Source organism: Nomascus leucogenys, chromosome 19 (genome assembly GCF_006542625.1).
Source record: "Nomascus leucogenys isolate Asia chromosome 19, Asia_NLE_v1, whole genome shotgun sequence".
Classification (NCBI taxonomy): domain Eukaryota; kingdom Metazoa; phylum Chordata; class Mammalia; order Primates; family Hylobatidae; genus Nomascus; species Nomascus leucogenys.
In genome coordinates, this window is record NC_044399.1 from 49,602,842 (window position 1) to 49,616,600 (window position 13,759).

General features: G+C 40.7%; 3 protein-coding genes across 5 annotated transcripts in view; 2 read left to right on the forward strand and 1 right to left on the reverse strand.

The window, feature by feature from the left end:
* Window positions 1–6,561, forward strand: part of CEBPZ (CCAAT enhancer binding protein zeta) — a 29,007-nt gene extending 22,446 nt beyond the window's left edge. The window contains exons 14-16 of the mRNA XM_030800564.1: window positions 5,096–5,154; window positions 5,237–5,318; window positions 6,228–6,561. Of these exons, the coding sequence (XP_030656424.1) occupies window positions 5,096–5,154; window positions 5,237–5,318; window positions 6,228–6,367 (281 nt within the window). The 3' untranslated portion in view covers window positions 6,368–6,561. The remainder of the gene's footprint in view (window positions 1–5,095; window positions 5,155–5,236; window positions 5,319–6,227) is intronic.
* On the reverse strand, window positions 3,338–11,634 carry CEBPZOS (CEBPZ opposite strand). Of its 2 annotated transcripts, none has more exons than XM_030800569.1 (5): window positions 11,605–11,634; window positions 8,258–8,373; window positions 7,045–7,089; window positions 6,405–6,489; window positions 3,338–3,777 (listed from the first exon to the last, which is right to left on the reverse strand). In XM_030800569.1, the coding sequence occupies exons 2-4, from the start codon at window positions 8,370–8,372 to the stop codon at window positions 6,407–6,409; spliced, it is 243 nt and encodes an 80-aa protein (XP_030656429.1). In that variant the 5' UTR covers window position 8,373; window positions 11,605–11,634; the 3' UTR covers window positions 3,338–3,777; window positions 6,405–6,406. The 2 variants fall into 2 exon arrangements, with proteins under 2 accessions (XP_030656429.1, XP_030656427.1); XM_030800567.1 differs by lacking the exon at window positions 3,338–3,777 and adding an exon at window positions 5,947–6,268.
* Window positions 11,635–12,043: 409 nt separating this feature from the next.
* The window catches only part of SULT6B1 (sulfotransferase family 6B member 1), a 35,759-nt gene continuing 34,043 nt past the window's right edge, over window positions 12,044–13,759 (forward strand). For both annotated transcript variants that reach the window (XM_030800565.1, XM_030800566.1), the window contains exon 1: window positions 12,044–12,101. The gene's annotated coding sequence lies outside the window, so the exon portion shown is untranslated. The remainder of the gene's footprint in view (window positions 12,102–13,759) is intronic.

Sequence of the window (13,759 nt, forward strand, 5' to 3'; positions counted from 1 at the left end):
TATATTTCCAGGAATTTATCCATTTTTCTCTAGGTTTTCTAGTTTTTGTGCATAAAGGTGTTCATAGTAGCCTTGAATGATCTTTTGTATTTCTGTGGTATCGGTTGTAGTATCTCCCATTTCATCTCTAATTGAGCTTATTTGGATTTTCTCTCTTCTTTTTTTGGTTAATCTTGCTAATGGTCTACCAATTTTCTTTATTTTTCCACAGAACCAGCTTTTTGTTTCATTTATCTTTTGTAGTGTTTCAGTTTTATTTAGTTCTGCTCTGATCTTTGTTATTTCTTTTCTTCTGCTGGGTTTGAGTTTGATTTGTTCTTGTTTCTCTAGTTCCTTGAGGCGTGAGCTTAGATTGTTTATGCTCTTTCAGACTTTTTGATGTAGACATTTAATGCTGTGAACTTACTAAATGTAGTGCCACTTTTGCTGCATCACATAGGTTTTGATGGGTTGTGTCACTATTGTTCAGTTCAAAAAATACTTTAATTTCCATCTTGATTTCATTGTTGACACAAAGATCATTCAAGAGCAGATTATTAAATTTCCATGTATTTGTATATAGTTTTGAGGGTTCCTTTTGGAGTTAATTTCCAATTGTATTCCACTGTGGTGTGAGAGGGTACTTGATACAATTTTAGTTTTCTTAAGTTTATTGAGACTTGTTTTGTGGCCTACCATATGGTCTATCCTTGAGAATGCTCCGTGTGCTGATGAAAATAATGTATATTCTGCAGTTTTTGGGTAGAATGTTCCGTAAGTATCTGTTAAGTCCATTTGTTCTAGGGTATAGTTTAAGTCCATTGTTTCTTTGTTGACTTTCTGTCTTGATGACCCTGTCTAGGGCTGTCAGTGGAGTATTGAAGTCACCCACTATTATTGTGTTGCCATCTATCTAATTTCTTAGGTCTAGTAGTAATGGTTTTATAAATTAGGGAGCTCTGGTGGTAGGTGCATATATATTTTGGATTATGATATTTCTTGTTGGACTAATCGTTTTACCAGTATGTAATGTCCCTCTTTTTTTTTTAACTGTTGTTGCTTTAAAGTCTGTTTTGTCTGATACAAGAATAGCTACTCCTGCTTGCTTTTGGTTTCCATTTGCATGGAATATCTTTTCCCACCCCTTTACCTTAAGTTTATGTGAGTCCTTATGTGTTAGGTGAGTCTCCTGAACACAGCAGATTCTTGGCTGGTGGTCCAGTCTGACATTCTGTATCTTTTAAGAGGAGCATTTAGGCCATTTACATCCAACGTTAGTATTTGAGATGTGAGGTACTGTTCCATTCATCATGCTAGTTGTTGCTTGAATACTTTGATTTTGTTGTTTTTTAATTGTGTTATTTTATAGGCCCTGTGAGATTTAGGTTTTAAGAAGGCTCTATTTTGGTGTACTTCAAGGTTTTGTTTCAAGATTTAGAATTCCTAGGCTGAGTGTAGTGGCTCACGCCCGTAATCCCAGCACTTTGGGAGGCCCAGGCGGGCATCACCTGAAGTCAGGAGTTCAAGACCAGCCTGGCCAACATGGCAAAACCCCATCTCTACAAAAAATACAAAAATTAGCCGGGCATGTTGGTAAGCCCCTATAATCCCAGCTACTCAGGAGGCTGAGGTACAAAAATCACTTGAACCCATTAGGCAGAGGTCGCAGTGAGCCAAGATCATACCACTGCATTCCAGCCTGGGCGACAGAGCAAGATTCCATCTCAAAAAAAGAAAAAACAAAGATTTAGAACTCCTTTCAGCATTTCTTATAGTGCTGGCTTGGTAGTGGCGAATTCTCAGCATAGATCTCTCTCCTTCATTTATGAAGCTTAGTTTTGTTGGATACCTTTTAAGGAGACTAAACACATCGCCACACGCTGTTCTGTCCATCCATGTGGGAGCTGCACGTTAGTCCTGTCCCCTTATCCGCCATTTTCCTCCTCAGCACAACAGATCAACATGTTTGCCTCTTCTCTGTTTTGTTCTCTCCAGGGCCCCAGCAGATTGGATGGTGCCCACTCACATTTGAATGCACATCTTCCTTACCTAGTCCAGAGATTCACATGCTAATCTCTGCTCATTCATTTTTAAACCATTCAATTATAAAAGCCTTGGAGTTTTCAGACACCTGTTAGCTTTTTCTTTTCTCAACCATTATTTGCCATTTGACCCTTGCAGTAATCCATGCTCCTTTATTATGATATGAACTCTTCTTTCTGCTAATTGTTTTTTAACATTTTTAAAAGTATTATCTTACAAGACTATGCTTCACAGTGTAACACAAGGTGCTAATAAAAGAAAAAAGTGCTGTATCAGGTGACAGTCTTAAGATTTTTTATAAAAATGTAGAAAGCACTATACATACTTTGCCTCCAGTGCCTCTCTGGCTTCTGCTTACTGCTAAATACTGATGACTAAAAATAGATCTGCAAAGTTAAATAATAATAATGTTTTAAAAAGTTTCATGCGCGTCCGTATGAAGAGACCACCAAACAGGCTTTGTGTGAGCAACAAGGCTATTTCACCTGGGTGCAGGCGGGCTGAGTCTGAAAAGAGTCAGCTAAGGGAGATAGGGGTGGGGCCGTTTTATAGGATTTGGGTAGGTAAAGGAAAATTACAGTCAAAGGGGGTTATTCTTTGCCTGGCAGGAGTGGGGGTCACAAGGTGCTCAGTAGGGGAGCTTTTGAGCCAGGATGAGCCAGGAGAAGGAATTTCACAAGATAATGTCATCAGTTAAGGCAGGAACAGGCCATTTTCACTTCTTTTGTGGTGGAATGTCATCAGTTAAGGCAGGAACCTGCCATCTGGATGTGTATGTGCAGGTCACAGGGGGATATGATGGCTTAGCTTGGGCTCAGAGGCCTGACAAAAAGTTTCATTTACATATTGGTAGTAGTCTTTCAGAGCCTCATGCCTACAAAATTTTATCAGCTCTTTCAAATACTGCTGTCAATTTCTTAGTCCCCTAATAACTAGATGATTTAACTGATACATATTTAAATTATAACATGTTATCTTCCAGATTTTGTCTTCCCTTGAGTATCTTAAGATCATGTTTTAATATTAGCATAAGATGAGATATGGGCAGTTTTTCTCAAGACCATCCCACAGAAAAGAAGTGCTGCTTTACTTCAAGTTCTACTGAGCCTTTTATTAAAAGATGCTGGTAAAAGGAATTTGAGGAGAAGAAAAAAAATGTTTAATGTTAAAAAAGATGCTCCCTCAGCTTGTTTCAAATAGTAAAGTACTGTTTCAGAAGACATTAGCCTGAAAGGATTTCAAATCTCAATTGATAATAGTTTTGGATGCAGATTAAAGAATACCCAACAGAATTGATTGAAACAAAAAGAGGCAAGGAATTTTAAACAGATTTATTAATTCAGATTTATTAATTTACTAATTGATCACCCTACATTTACAGGTGTTAAGAGTAGATAGCCTTAAGAATAAACATACCTTACAGAAACTTTAATCAGCCTGGGCAACACAATGAGACCCCATCTCTACAAAAAATCAAAAATATGGCTGGGCGCAGTGGCTCACGCCTGTAATCCCAGCACTTTGGGAGGCCAAGGTGGGTAGATCACAAGGTCAAGAGATCAAGACCATCCTGGCCAACATGATGACACCCCATCTCTACTAAAAATACAAAAATTAGCTTGGCGTGGTGGCACGCACTTGTAGGCCCAGCTACTTGGGAGGCTGAGGCAGGAGAATCGCTTGAACCCAGCAGGCAGAGGTTACAGTGAGCTGAGATTGCGCCCCTGTACTCTAGCCTGGCAACAAAGCGAGACTCTGTCTCAAAAAAAAAAAAAAAAAAAAAAATCAAAAATTAGCCAGGCATGGTGTTACATACTTGAGGCTAAGGTTGGGGGTGGGGGCGGGATAAAAGAAACTTTAAGAAACCAGTACAGTACAGAAGTGCCTACTCGTTGAGGTCACAGATACATCACTACAGGATGAATAAAACCAAAAAAAAACCTTCCTAATGCATGCAAATGTGTATTACACAGCTGTTAAGTAACATATATAGCACCTTAATAAAAATCAAGATGAAATGTTTTAGAAACTATTTTATCAAAAGTGGCTCTGATACAAAGACTTGTACATGATTGTTCATAGCAGCACTATTAATGCCAAAAAGTGGACACAACCTAAATGTCCATTAACTGATAAGCAAAATGTGGTATAGCCATACAATGGAATATTATGTAGCCCACAACATGGCATGGAGTACTACAACATGGATGAGCCTCAAAAACGTTATGCTAAATGAAAAAAGTCAGATATAGGAAACCACATGTCATATGATCCCATTTATATGAAATGGCCAGAAAAGGCAAGTCATAGAAACAAGATAGATTGGAGATGGGTTGGAGGACTACAAATGGCACCAGGCATCTTTTGAAGTTGATGGAAATGTTGTAAAATCGGACTGTGTTTGTGGTTGAACAAGTCTGTAAATTTACTAAAATGCGTTAATACACTTAAAACAGCTGAACGTTATGATCGGTATTTAGTAAAGCTCTTTTTAAAATATGGCTCTACTACTGCTAGAGACATTGATATCAAAGATGCAGAGTTTGAATAATTGTTTCAGGAAAAGAGACTTTTCAGGAAAAGTTTATATATTCAGTACTACAGGTAAGTTTTTTTTTAAAGGAGAACTTCTTTCAGTGTTATAAACAGAACTTCATTTATAGCATAATAAACATACTTTCAGTCAATTTCTTTACAATCTAAAGACCCCTGAACTAAATTTTATGTTTTGTCTTAAGTATTTCAAAACCCATCCATGTCAAACTGGTAATTTTACTATTGCTTGATACTATGTTATTTCCCTTATGGGTAAACCTCGATCAGTGACCAAATCTGAAAAGCAAGAAGACACTCTTGTCATCTGAACAGTTCTATTAGGATGTTGTTAGCTTTTTGAAAATATTATATACTAACTCTTAAATTATATTTAAATGCCAGCTACCCAATGGTGCTAGAAGATTATTGCAATTGTTTTTATCCAAGTATAATTTTTAAAATAAAATCATGTTGCATTGCATTTTTCTAAAATCATTAGATTTATAATTGAATAATGTAGACTTAAAATTTTTTTTAGGGCCAAGAAAAAAGAAAAGAAACTTAAATGATTCCAGCCTATTTGTATCTGCTGAAGAGGTAAGGCTAATGTACTGTTTTAAGAAGCTAGCTATTCTACATTATTTTTAGTTTTCTAATAAATTTATCTTTTTTGTTTAAGTTTGGCCATCTATTGGATGAAAATATGGGATCCAAGTTTGACAACATTGGCATGAATGCCATGGCTAACAAAGATAATGCAAGTAAGTAACTTAAATTTTTTTATTGATGTTCTACAAATAGCTTTGGCTTAGAACTTCAGAAGATAGGAAATTTTTTTTTATTTTATTTATTCATTTATTTATTTTTTTTGAGACAGCGTCTCACTCCCTCGCCCAGGTTGGAATGCAGTGGCATGATCTTGGCTCACTGCAACCTCCATCTCCCAGGTTCAAGCAATTCTCCTGCCTTAGCCTCCCAGGTAGCTGGGATTACAGGCATGCACCACCACGCCCAGCTAATTTTTGTATTTTTAGTAGAGAGGGGGTTTCACCATGTTGGCCAGGCTGGTCTCGAACTCCTGACCTCAGGTGACCCGCCTGCCTCGGCCTCCCAAAGTGCTGAGATTACTGGCGTGAGCCACCATGCCTGGCTGATAGGAATATTTTTGAAAGACCTTTTCATGGTACTTTACAACCTGGAAGGAATGGCTTTTTCTTCTCTCAGGAAAACATGTAAGATTAACAAGTATTTAGACTACAGCAAAAAAAAAAAAAAAAAACCTTGCAGACTACAAAAATTACTTTTTTTTAGGGAAGTGGGCCATTTTTATACAGCATGAGTTTGCTAAGTAACTTTACCTGTTTATAGACATTTTAACTATTTCTGATATTGATTGTTACTGGTTTTTATTTCACCAGTAAAAGTGCTTGGGGAGAGAAAATCTTTAGAGCATTTGTTTCTTTTCCTTCCTTAGTTATTTCTTTTTGAAACATTAATCTTTGACAATAAATATGATAAGAAAAGCAACAAACAAGCAGTGGGTTTGTATAGTGTGTGGGAAACCGCAGGCCAAGGCAGGCTTAGAAGTTCCTGTGACTCCGCAGCATGTTCTGTGGGACCACCAAGAGTCTACAGTGTGGTAGTACACTCCTTTTCTTCTTCTCCCAAAGGTCTCAAACAGCTTAGATGGGAGGCTGAACGTGATGACTGGCTACACAACAGAGATGCAAAAAGTATCATCAAGAAAAAGAAACATTTTAAAAAGAAGAGGATTAAAACCACTCAAAAAACTAAAAAGCAAAGGAAATGAGTTATTAATGTAAATTATAGATTAAAATTCTACTTACATCTAATTTTTGCTGTTCAACCATGTTTTTTGATCTAGCTCTCTGATTCCATACATTCCAGACTTCTCAGTGGATTTGTAATAAACTATAAATAAAAATAGCTCTCATTTATAAAGTCATGTGGAAACATTGTTAAAATTAAATGTATTGAAAAAAAACAACTTCTTTTTTCCATATTGCTACATAACAAAATGAAAAAGAGGACAGTAGGATTACAGACTTCACATATAAGTCCTGGCGTCTCTGATGATTGTAAGGAGCACTATTTCGTCTAACTACATGATGTCATCTTGTTCAGTCTTTATCTACTTGACAGAGAAAGAGACAGCTCCAAGAAGTTAGCAAACCTGAGATGATACTGATCTTTTAAAACCAAAGGTTTAAACTGTGGTTTGATTCTATCACCTCATATATGAATGATTCCAGAGTTTACATTCTTAACCACTAGAAGAATTCAGAATCCAGCGCATTACCTAATTCTCCTCTCACTAGAATAGATGAGAATTTATTCTAGTCTCAGAAGAACTAAAATAGATGTGAATAGTATTGTTAGAAATTCCTTGTAAAGAAATTACTACATAATTTATAGGTTACCTGAAGAAGTTGTTTTATACTTATTTTTACTTAAGGAAAAACATACCTTCCAAGATGAAGGGATGTTTCTTGCTCATTGTTTGCCTGAAATCTGATGGAAAAAAGGATGTCTTGAAATTAGATATGAACAGAAATTCATTATATTAACACAGCCACAATTTAATGCTAGCTTTAGGGTCCATATGATGGGAACCATATAGATTAGAAATTTGTTTTAAGGTCTTTCTGGTAATCCAGGAACGATCTCCTTTTGTTTTTTTGAGTCAGGATCTCTCCCTGTTGCCCAGGCTGCAGTACAGTGGCACAATCACAGTCCACCACTGCCTAGACCCCCCTGGGCTGGGCTCAAGGGAGCCTCCTGCCTCAACCTCCCGCATAGCTGGGACTACAGGAGCATACCACCATGCCCAGCCTTTTTTTTTTTTTCTTAAGATACAGGGTCTTGCTATGTTCAGCCCAGACTGGGCTCAAGCAGTCCTTCCACCTTGGCCTCCCAAAGTGCTGGAATTACAAGTGCGAGCCATCACACCCAGCCATGACCACTTTTTAAAATTGATCCCAAGCTTTAATTTGCTTTTAAATACTGTTGGGATGTTTTTTTAATACCCTTCCTTAGAGTTGAAAAGGGATTTTGTGAGTATCCAGTAGCATCTTGATACAGCGTTCCAACAAAGTACGCTGAAAACTGTGGCAAGTTTCAAAGATGGCTATCACGCCAGGTCTATTCCCTGTTTTAGGGAAAAATCACTTCCTAATTTAAAAAGTTGAGGGCTCTGATATAAAATTTCCCCAAGAAAAATGTTAAAGCACTTTCAGCCATAGCATGTGAAAGTCTTTTAGTGCCCACTGTTGATGACCAGGAAGGATACTATAGCCTGAGAAAACTGGTTACTCAGAAAACCGCAATACCAGTTACTTAGTCTACCAAACAATGAAGTGTAATGGGCAGGCTAAGTTTCCTCCATCCGTGCTCCCAAACTAAGCCAGACCAAGGACACTTGCTCTACCCTCCCCAATAGTAAAACCCATGGAGGTATGAAATTTTTTCCTTGGCCCACAAACAAAATTTTTAAGGGAGAAGTGAGAGTCATCTAGTCCACAATAATGAATACTTTGATTCCTGTTCTGCCCATAAAAATGTCTAATATCTTGAATCTGAAGAACAAATTTCTCCAAAAACGCCATTGCCATTTAACACATAAAATGGATTAGCAAAACTATACCCCTTTAGAAAGCATTAACTTCTGAATTATGATTACCTTGGCTTGTGTGCATCTTGCTAAACAAAAAATATGCTCCAAAAACGCCTACAAGTTCGGCTACCAAAACTCCTTTAAAGATCTTCTTTGCTAGTGGTTCCAAAGTACGGGCCATCCTAAATTTAACAATAACAGATATGTGTAAACCTGAATGAACATATTTAAACTACTATTATCATTTCTCTAATAACTCAAATTCATTCCCACAGTTTGAATGGCTTCTCTGTATGGGAGTAAGACCAATACTATGGTATACTTTTTTGGTTTACACATCCTACATACCTAGTTTTCAAACTCCATGCCTGAGGGGCATGATGAACCAAAGACAAAACTGGATAAAGCACAGGAAAGAGGTAAAATGCAAGAAAGCATTGTAAAAAGAACAATTTACAGAATTAACATTTTTTAATTGTGCAGGAAAACAGAATGGGGAAGATAAGTTAATTTTTTAGCTGCACTGGGAATTAAGAAATAATCTAAATGGACACAATATGTAAACAGCTCTTTGTAAAGTGCCCTACAAAAGTAAGATCTTTCTCAAATGGTTCTACACTTTCTAAAGGGCTGGAGTTCTTCATTTATTAATACAACATATACTATTATATATACTACATATGTATATTATAGATAGTATATATATCCTATATACTGATACATACTAATAATACAACATATACTCAACTATTAATACAACATATACTAAACTGTGCCATAGCTCAGGCATTTGGAGTACAGTGGTACAATCTAAGCTCACTGGGCTCAAACAATCCTCCCACCTCAGCCTCCCGAGCAGCTGGGACCACTGGCATGCCTGGCTATTTTTTTGTATTTTTTGTATTTTTAGTAGACACAGGGTCTCACCATATTGCCCAGATTGGTCTCGAACCCATGAGCTCAAGCAATTCGCCCACCTCAGCCTCCCAAAGTGCTGGGATGACAGGCATGAGCCAGTAATCTGCCCTTTCGCAGACCCGCAGTAATTTTTATACAAATGGGGGCAGGGGTTGGAAACTGATTGAGTGATGAACCAATTAAGTGGCAAAACTACAGACCGGTTAGATCTTGATTGTCTTCCTTTAAAAGCTAATCAGGAAAAAGCGTTTGTGTCATTATTCTTTTTCAAATTAAAGTAAAAGATAACAAGCTAAGAAAATAGAAGACTTACTGAAGAAATTAATGTAAACCCAAGTTTTTAGTCAGCCTCCTTATAACCTCAAAGTCCAGAAGAGGAGAACCACTTGTTTTTCAGATTTTTCTATTGTCCTATGCGTGCTCTTTTGTCCTCAATCCCAGCTCGCTGCTGTCAGGTGTTTACTCCATTCACTTCCGACCCCTTTTCAATGCCTGAGGGTGGGTGTAATCAAATAACCTTCCTTTTGTAGGATTATTCTGCTAATATCTTACCAGGTGGCCCTCCCCACCACCCCCAAATTCCCTCATTTTGATAATGTGATCATCCTGGGGACCAAATGATTAAAACTGTACTATTCTTATTTAAAAGAAATGAAGCAAAGAAATTTACAAAGTAATTCATATACAACCAAGAGGCAGTTGGACGGTGGGAAGGGACAGTTGTTTTGCTCCATTCACTACAATGCTGTACATGACTGACAGAAAATAAGTCATGCTCAGTACAGATGCCTCTTTTTATTTTTATTTTTTTTATTTTTGGAGACACGGTCTCGCTCTGTCGCCCAGGCTGGAGTGCAGTGGCACGATCTCGGCTCACTGCAACCTCCGCCTGCCGGGTTCAAGCAATTCTCTTGCCTCGGCCTCCCCTACTGGGAGGCCCAGCTACTGCTGGGAGCTAGGACTCCCGCCACCAGGCCCAGCAAATTTTTTGTATTTTAGTAGAGACGGATTTCACCCTGTTGCCCAGGGTGGTCTCCAACTCCTGAGCTCAGGCAATCCGCAGGCCTCGGCCTCCCAAAGAGCTAGGATTACAGGCGAGGGCCACCGCGCCTGGCCTATTTTTATTTTTTTGAGACTGGGTCTTGCTGTCTCCCAGGCAGGAGTGCAGCGGTGCGATCTTTGCTCACTGCAACCTCCGTCTCCCAGGTTCAAGTGATTCTCCTGCCTCAGCCTCCCAAGTAGGTGGGATTATAGGCGTGTGCCACCACGTCTGGCTAATTTTTTGTATGTTTAGTAGAGACGAGGTTTCACCATGTTGGCCAGGCCAACTTCCGACCTCAAGTGATCCTCCCGCCTCGGCCTCCCAAAGTTCTGATATTACAGGCGTGTGCCGCCACACCCGGCCTCTTGAGGTTATTTTTCATGTTCAAGGGATGGACAAAGACCACCTGCAGCCAGTTCCATTATTCAAGGAATCGAAGTAAAATTTTGTTTTAAGAGAGGGTGATGCTAAGAAATAAAGTCCATCTGTAGGTCAGGGTTAAAAGAAAAGAAAATAAAGTGCGAATAATACTGTACGGCTGCCTTGGTGTATAGTGGTGAGCATAGCTGCCTCCAAATAACACCGTACAACAAAGTATTTACCTTTCTAAAAATACATATACGTTTTGCACTCCGAGGCTCTCGGCTTCAGGAGGCTGATAAAACTTCAAGTCCCTTTGCTACAGACCACCAGGGACACACTTGTCCACCCACAAAGAAGTGAGGTTTACTAGCTGCGGCAAGAGAAACACAGCAGACCAGCGCCTGCTTTCTCAGCACAGGGACAGGTATCATTTCGGGAAGTTTAGGTGAAGTTTAACACGAAACCGCCTCTGACAGATTCGGCGCAGGGCTGTGTGTCATGCAGTTAACATCACACGGGGCTGAGAAGCTGACTCGGGGACACAAGCTCAAGCCAAATGTGCAATGCTGGGTCGGAAGCCCCTTATCCCAGGCTGCGCTCCAGGGAATCGGGGCTGCTTCCCTGGGAGGGGCGGCCTCCCAGCTCAGCGTCTGCAGGCTACGCGGTTTCAAGCAGCAACGTCTCTCCCAGTCTAGCTGTGCAGAGGACGACTTCTCAGCAGAGGCCGAAAGCTGGCCGCCTCCGCTCCCCCGGCCCCCGGCTCCTGCCGCGGTTCCCACCCAGCTCCCGCTTCCCCCGGTTCCCTGGTGCCCTCGGCTGCCCTCAGCGATCCCCTAGCCCGCGGAACGCTCGGCCCGGGCCTGCAAGCAACACGCGCGGGAACCCACGGAGCACGGCCCGGCCGCCAGGCCACGGTCGCCCAGCGACCCGGAAACACTCGCCTCCAGTGAATCAAGGCAGTGACACCTGACTGTCCTCCACATGCCCCCAGAACTATGACGAGGACCCACGCAGAAGCCCGCCCCACTCTCGTCGCATTAGGGACCCCGAAATCCGACTGCCCACGGGAAGCCACTCGCCGCAGTCTCACCTGAGGTGCGTTCAAGGGCGGACTGCGCATGCGCAAAGGTTGGCGACGCTCCACCCCTTCCGTTGTCGGCTCCGCCCCCACATTCGTAGTTACCATTAATTGTACTCTGACAGCGACCCGAACGGGACTGCCAGCTATGTGCATTATTTTACGGAATATTCGCAATAACACGTGCAACAGGTGCTGAGTTGTATCTCATTTTACGGAGAAAGCAAGAGGCTTACACTGCCCACAATCGCACCATTAGTAAAATCAGAATTCACATTTGAACCCAGGACACTGACTACGTGTAGCCTGTTCTGGGTCGTTTTTCTAACACTCTGAAACTTAAAGTGTGATAGTCTCAGAGGACTACCAACATGAGCATCACCTGAAAACTTATTAAAAATGAAGAACTAGGCCGGGCGCGGTGGCTCACGCCTATAATCCCAGCACTTTCGGAGGCCTAGTTGGGAGGATCACGAGATCAGGAGACCGAGACCATCCTGGCTAACACAGTGAAACCCCATCTCTACTAAAAATACATTAAAAAAATATATAGCTGGGCGTAGTGGCATGCGCCTGTAATCCCAGCTACTCGGGAGGCTGAGGCAGGAGAATCGCTTGAACCCGGGAGGAGGAGGTTGCAGTGAGCTGAGATCGCGCCACTGCCCTCCAGCCTGGGCGACAGAGTGAGACTCTGTCTCAAAAAAAAAAAAAAAATGCAGAACTACTGAATCTGAAACTGCATTTTAGCCAGATCCCTAAATAATTCGTTTGCAAAGTAACACTTGAGAAGGGGAGAAGGGGACAAGGAAACAGAGAAGAGAAAAAGAATATAAAACTATATTGAAGTACCGTGTGCAAGACAAAGCCTGGAACATCCAAAACAGACACAGATCTACCTTCATCAAAGTTCTAGTCTAGTTAGGGGTATTTACCACAAATAACTGATGAAAAGTACACAACGATAAGGGCCTTGCTTTGAATCCGAGGAATCTGTAAATGTTTTAGAGAAGGGGTGATAGCTGGAGCTAACACTGTCCATGCCAAGTAAAGGAAGTGCCTCTGCAAGGTGCTCTGTGATTGCCCCAATTTTCCTATCTAACACCCACCCCACCCCAGTCTAGCCCATGTGGTTCATCTGTGTAACTAAAGCATCATAAATTGTGAAAAATGTGAATGCGTAAACTATATTGATTTAAAGCATGTCATTGTTAGTTAAGATCGCTCAGATCTATGCAGATCCAGAACTCTAACCTCTTCCACTATATCGACCTCTCTAGTATCCTCTTAAAGTCTGGGCTTTGTACATTCTCTTGATCTCCTCTACCTGCTCTATAGAAACTGTGTCTGGCTTGAACCTCGGTTCTATTTAATAATATATATTTGACTTTCTCTCAAACTTTTTTCACAAGCTCCCTTTCTGCATTATGTTGCTTTTTATTTTGTCTGTTACTGTTTTCACTGTCATTAACTATTTTTCTCAAAACTTTCAGAACTCTACCCCTATACCACTGAAGTTCCCTTTCCCCTCCAACTGACACATTCACCATCTTTTTTCTTTTTCTTTTCCTCATCATCAGCCTCCTCATCTTCCTCTTTCTTTCTTCTTCTTCTTCTTCTTCCTCTTCTTTATTCTTCTTCTTCTTCCTCTTCTTCTCCTCCTCCTCCTCCTCCTCCTCTTCTTCTTCTTCTTCTGCTTCTGCTTCTTCTTCTTCTTCCTTCTTCTTCTTCTTCTTCTTTTCTTTCTTCCTCTTTCTTCACCTTGCTCTGTCACCCAGGCTGGAGTGCAGTGGCACAATCATAGCTCACTGCAGCCTTGAACTCCCAGGCTCAAGTAATCCTACCCTGGCCCCCCCAGCCTCCCAAGTAGCTGGGACTACAGACATTCACCACCACACCTGGCTAATTAAAAAAAAATTTTTTTTTTGTAGAGACAGGGTCTCCCTGTGTTGCCCAGGCTAGTCTCCAACTCCTGGGCTCAAGTGATCCTCCCACTTTGGCATCCCAAGTGTTAGAAATACAGCTGTGAGCCTCTGTGCCTGCCCTTCTTCTTTTTTTAAAAAAAAGAATAGTCAAGTACAGTAGTGAGAAGGGGGAAGGAGTAAGTACATCCATAATCTTTAAAGATTCATCCACGATAGATATTTTCTTATTAAAAGCACCCACCATG

Coding starts and splice junctions, on each gene's coding strand:
- CEBPZOS (XM_030800569.1), bottom strand. CDS start 8,372: ATGGCCCGTACTTTGGAACCACTAGCAAAGAAGATCTTTAAAGGAGTT. Junction 7,090..8,257: donor CAAGATGCACACAAGCCAAG/GTAATCATAATT, acceptor TTTTTCCATCAG/ATTTCAGGCAAACAATGAGC. Junction 6,490..7,044: donor ACATCCCTTCATCTTGGAAG/GTATGTTTTTCC, acceptor TTTTATTTATAG/TTTATTACAAATCCACTGAG.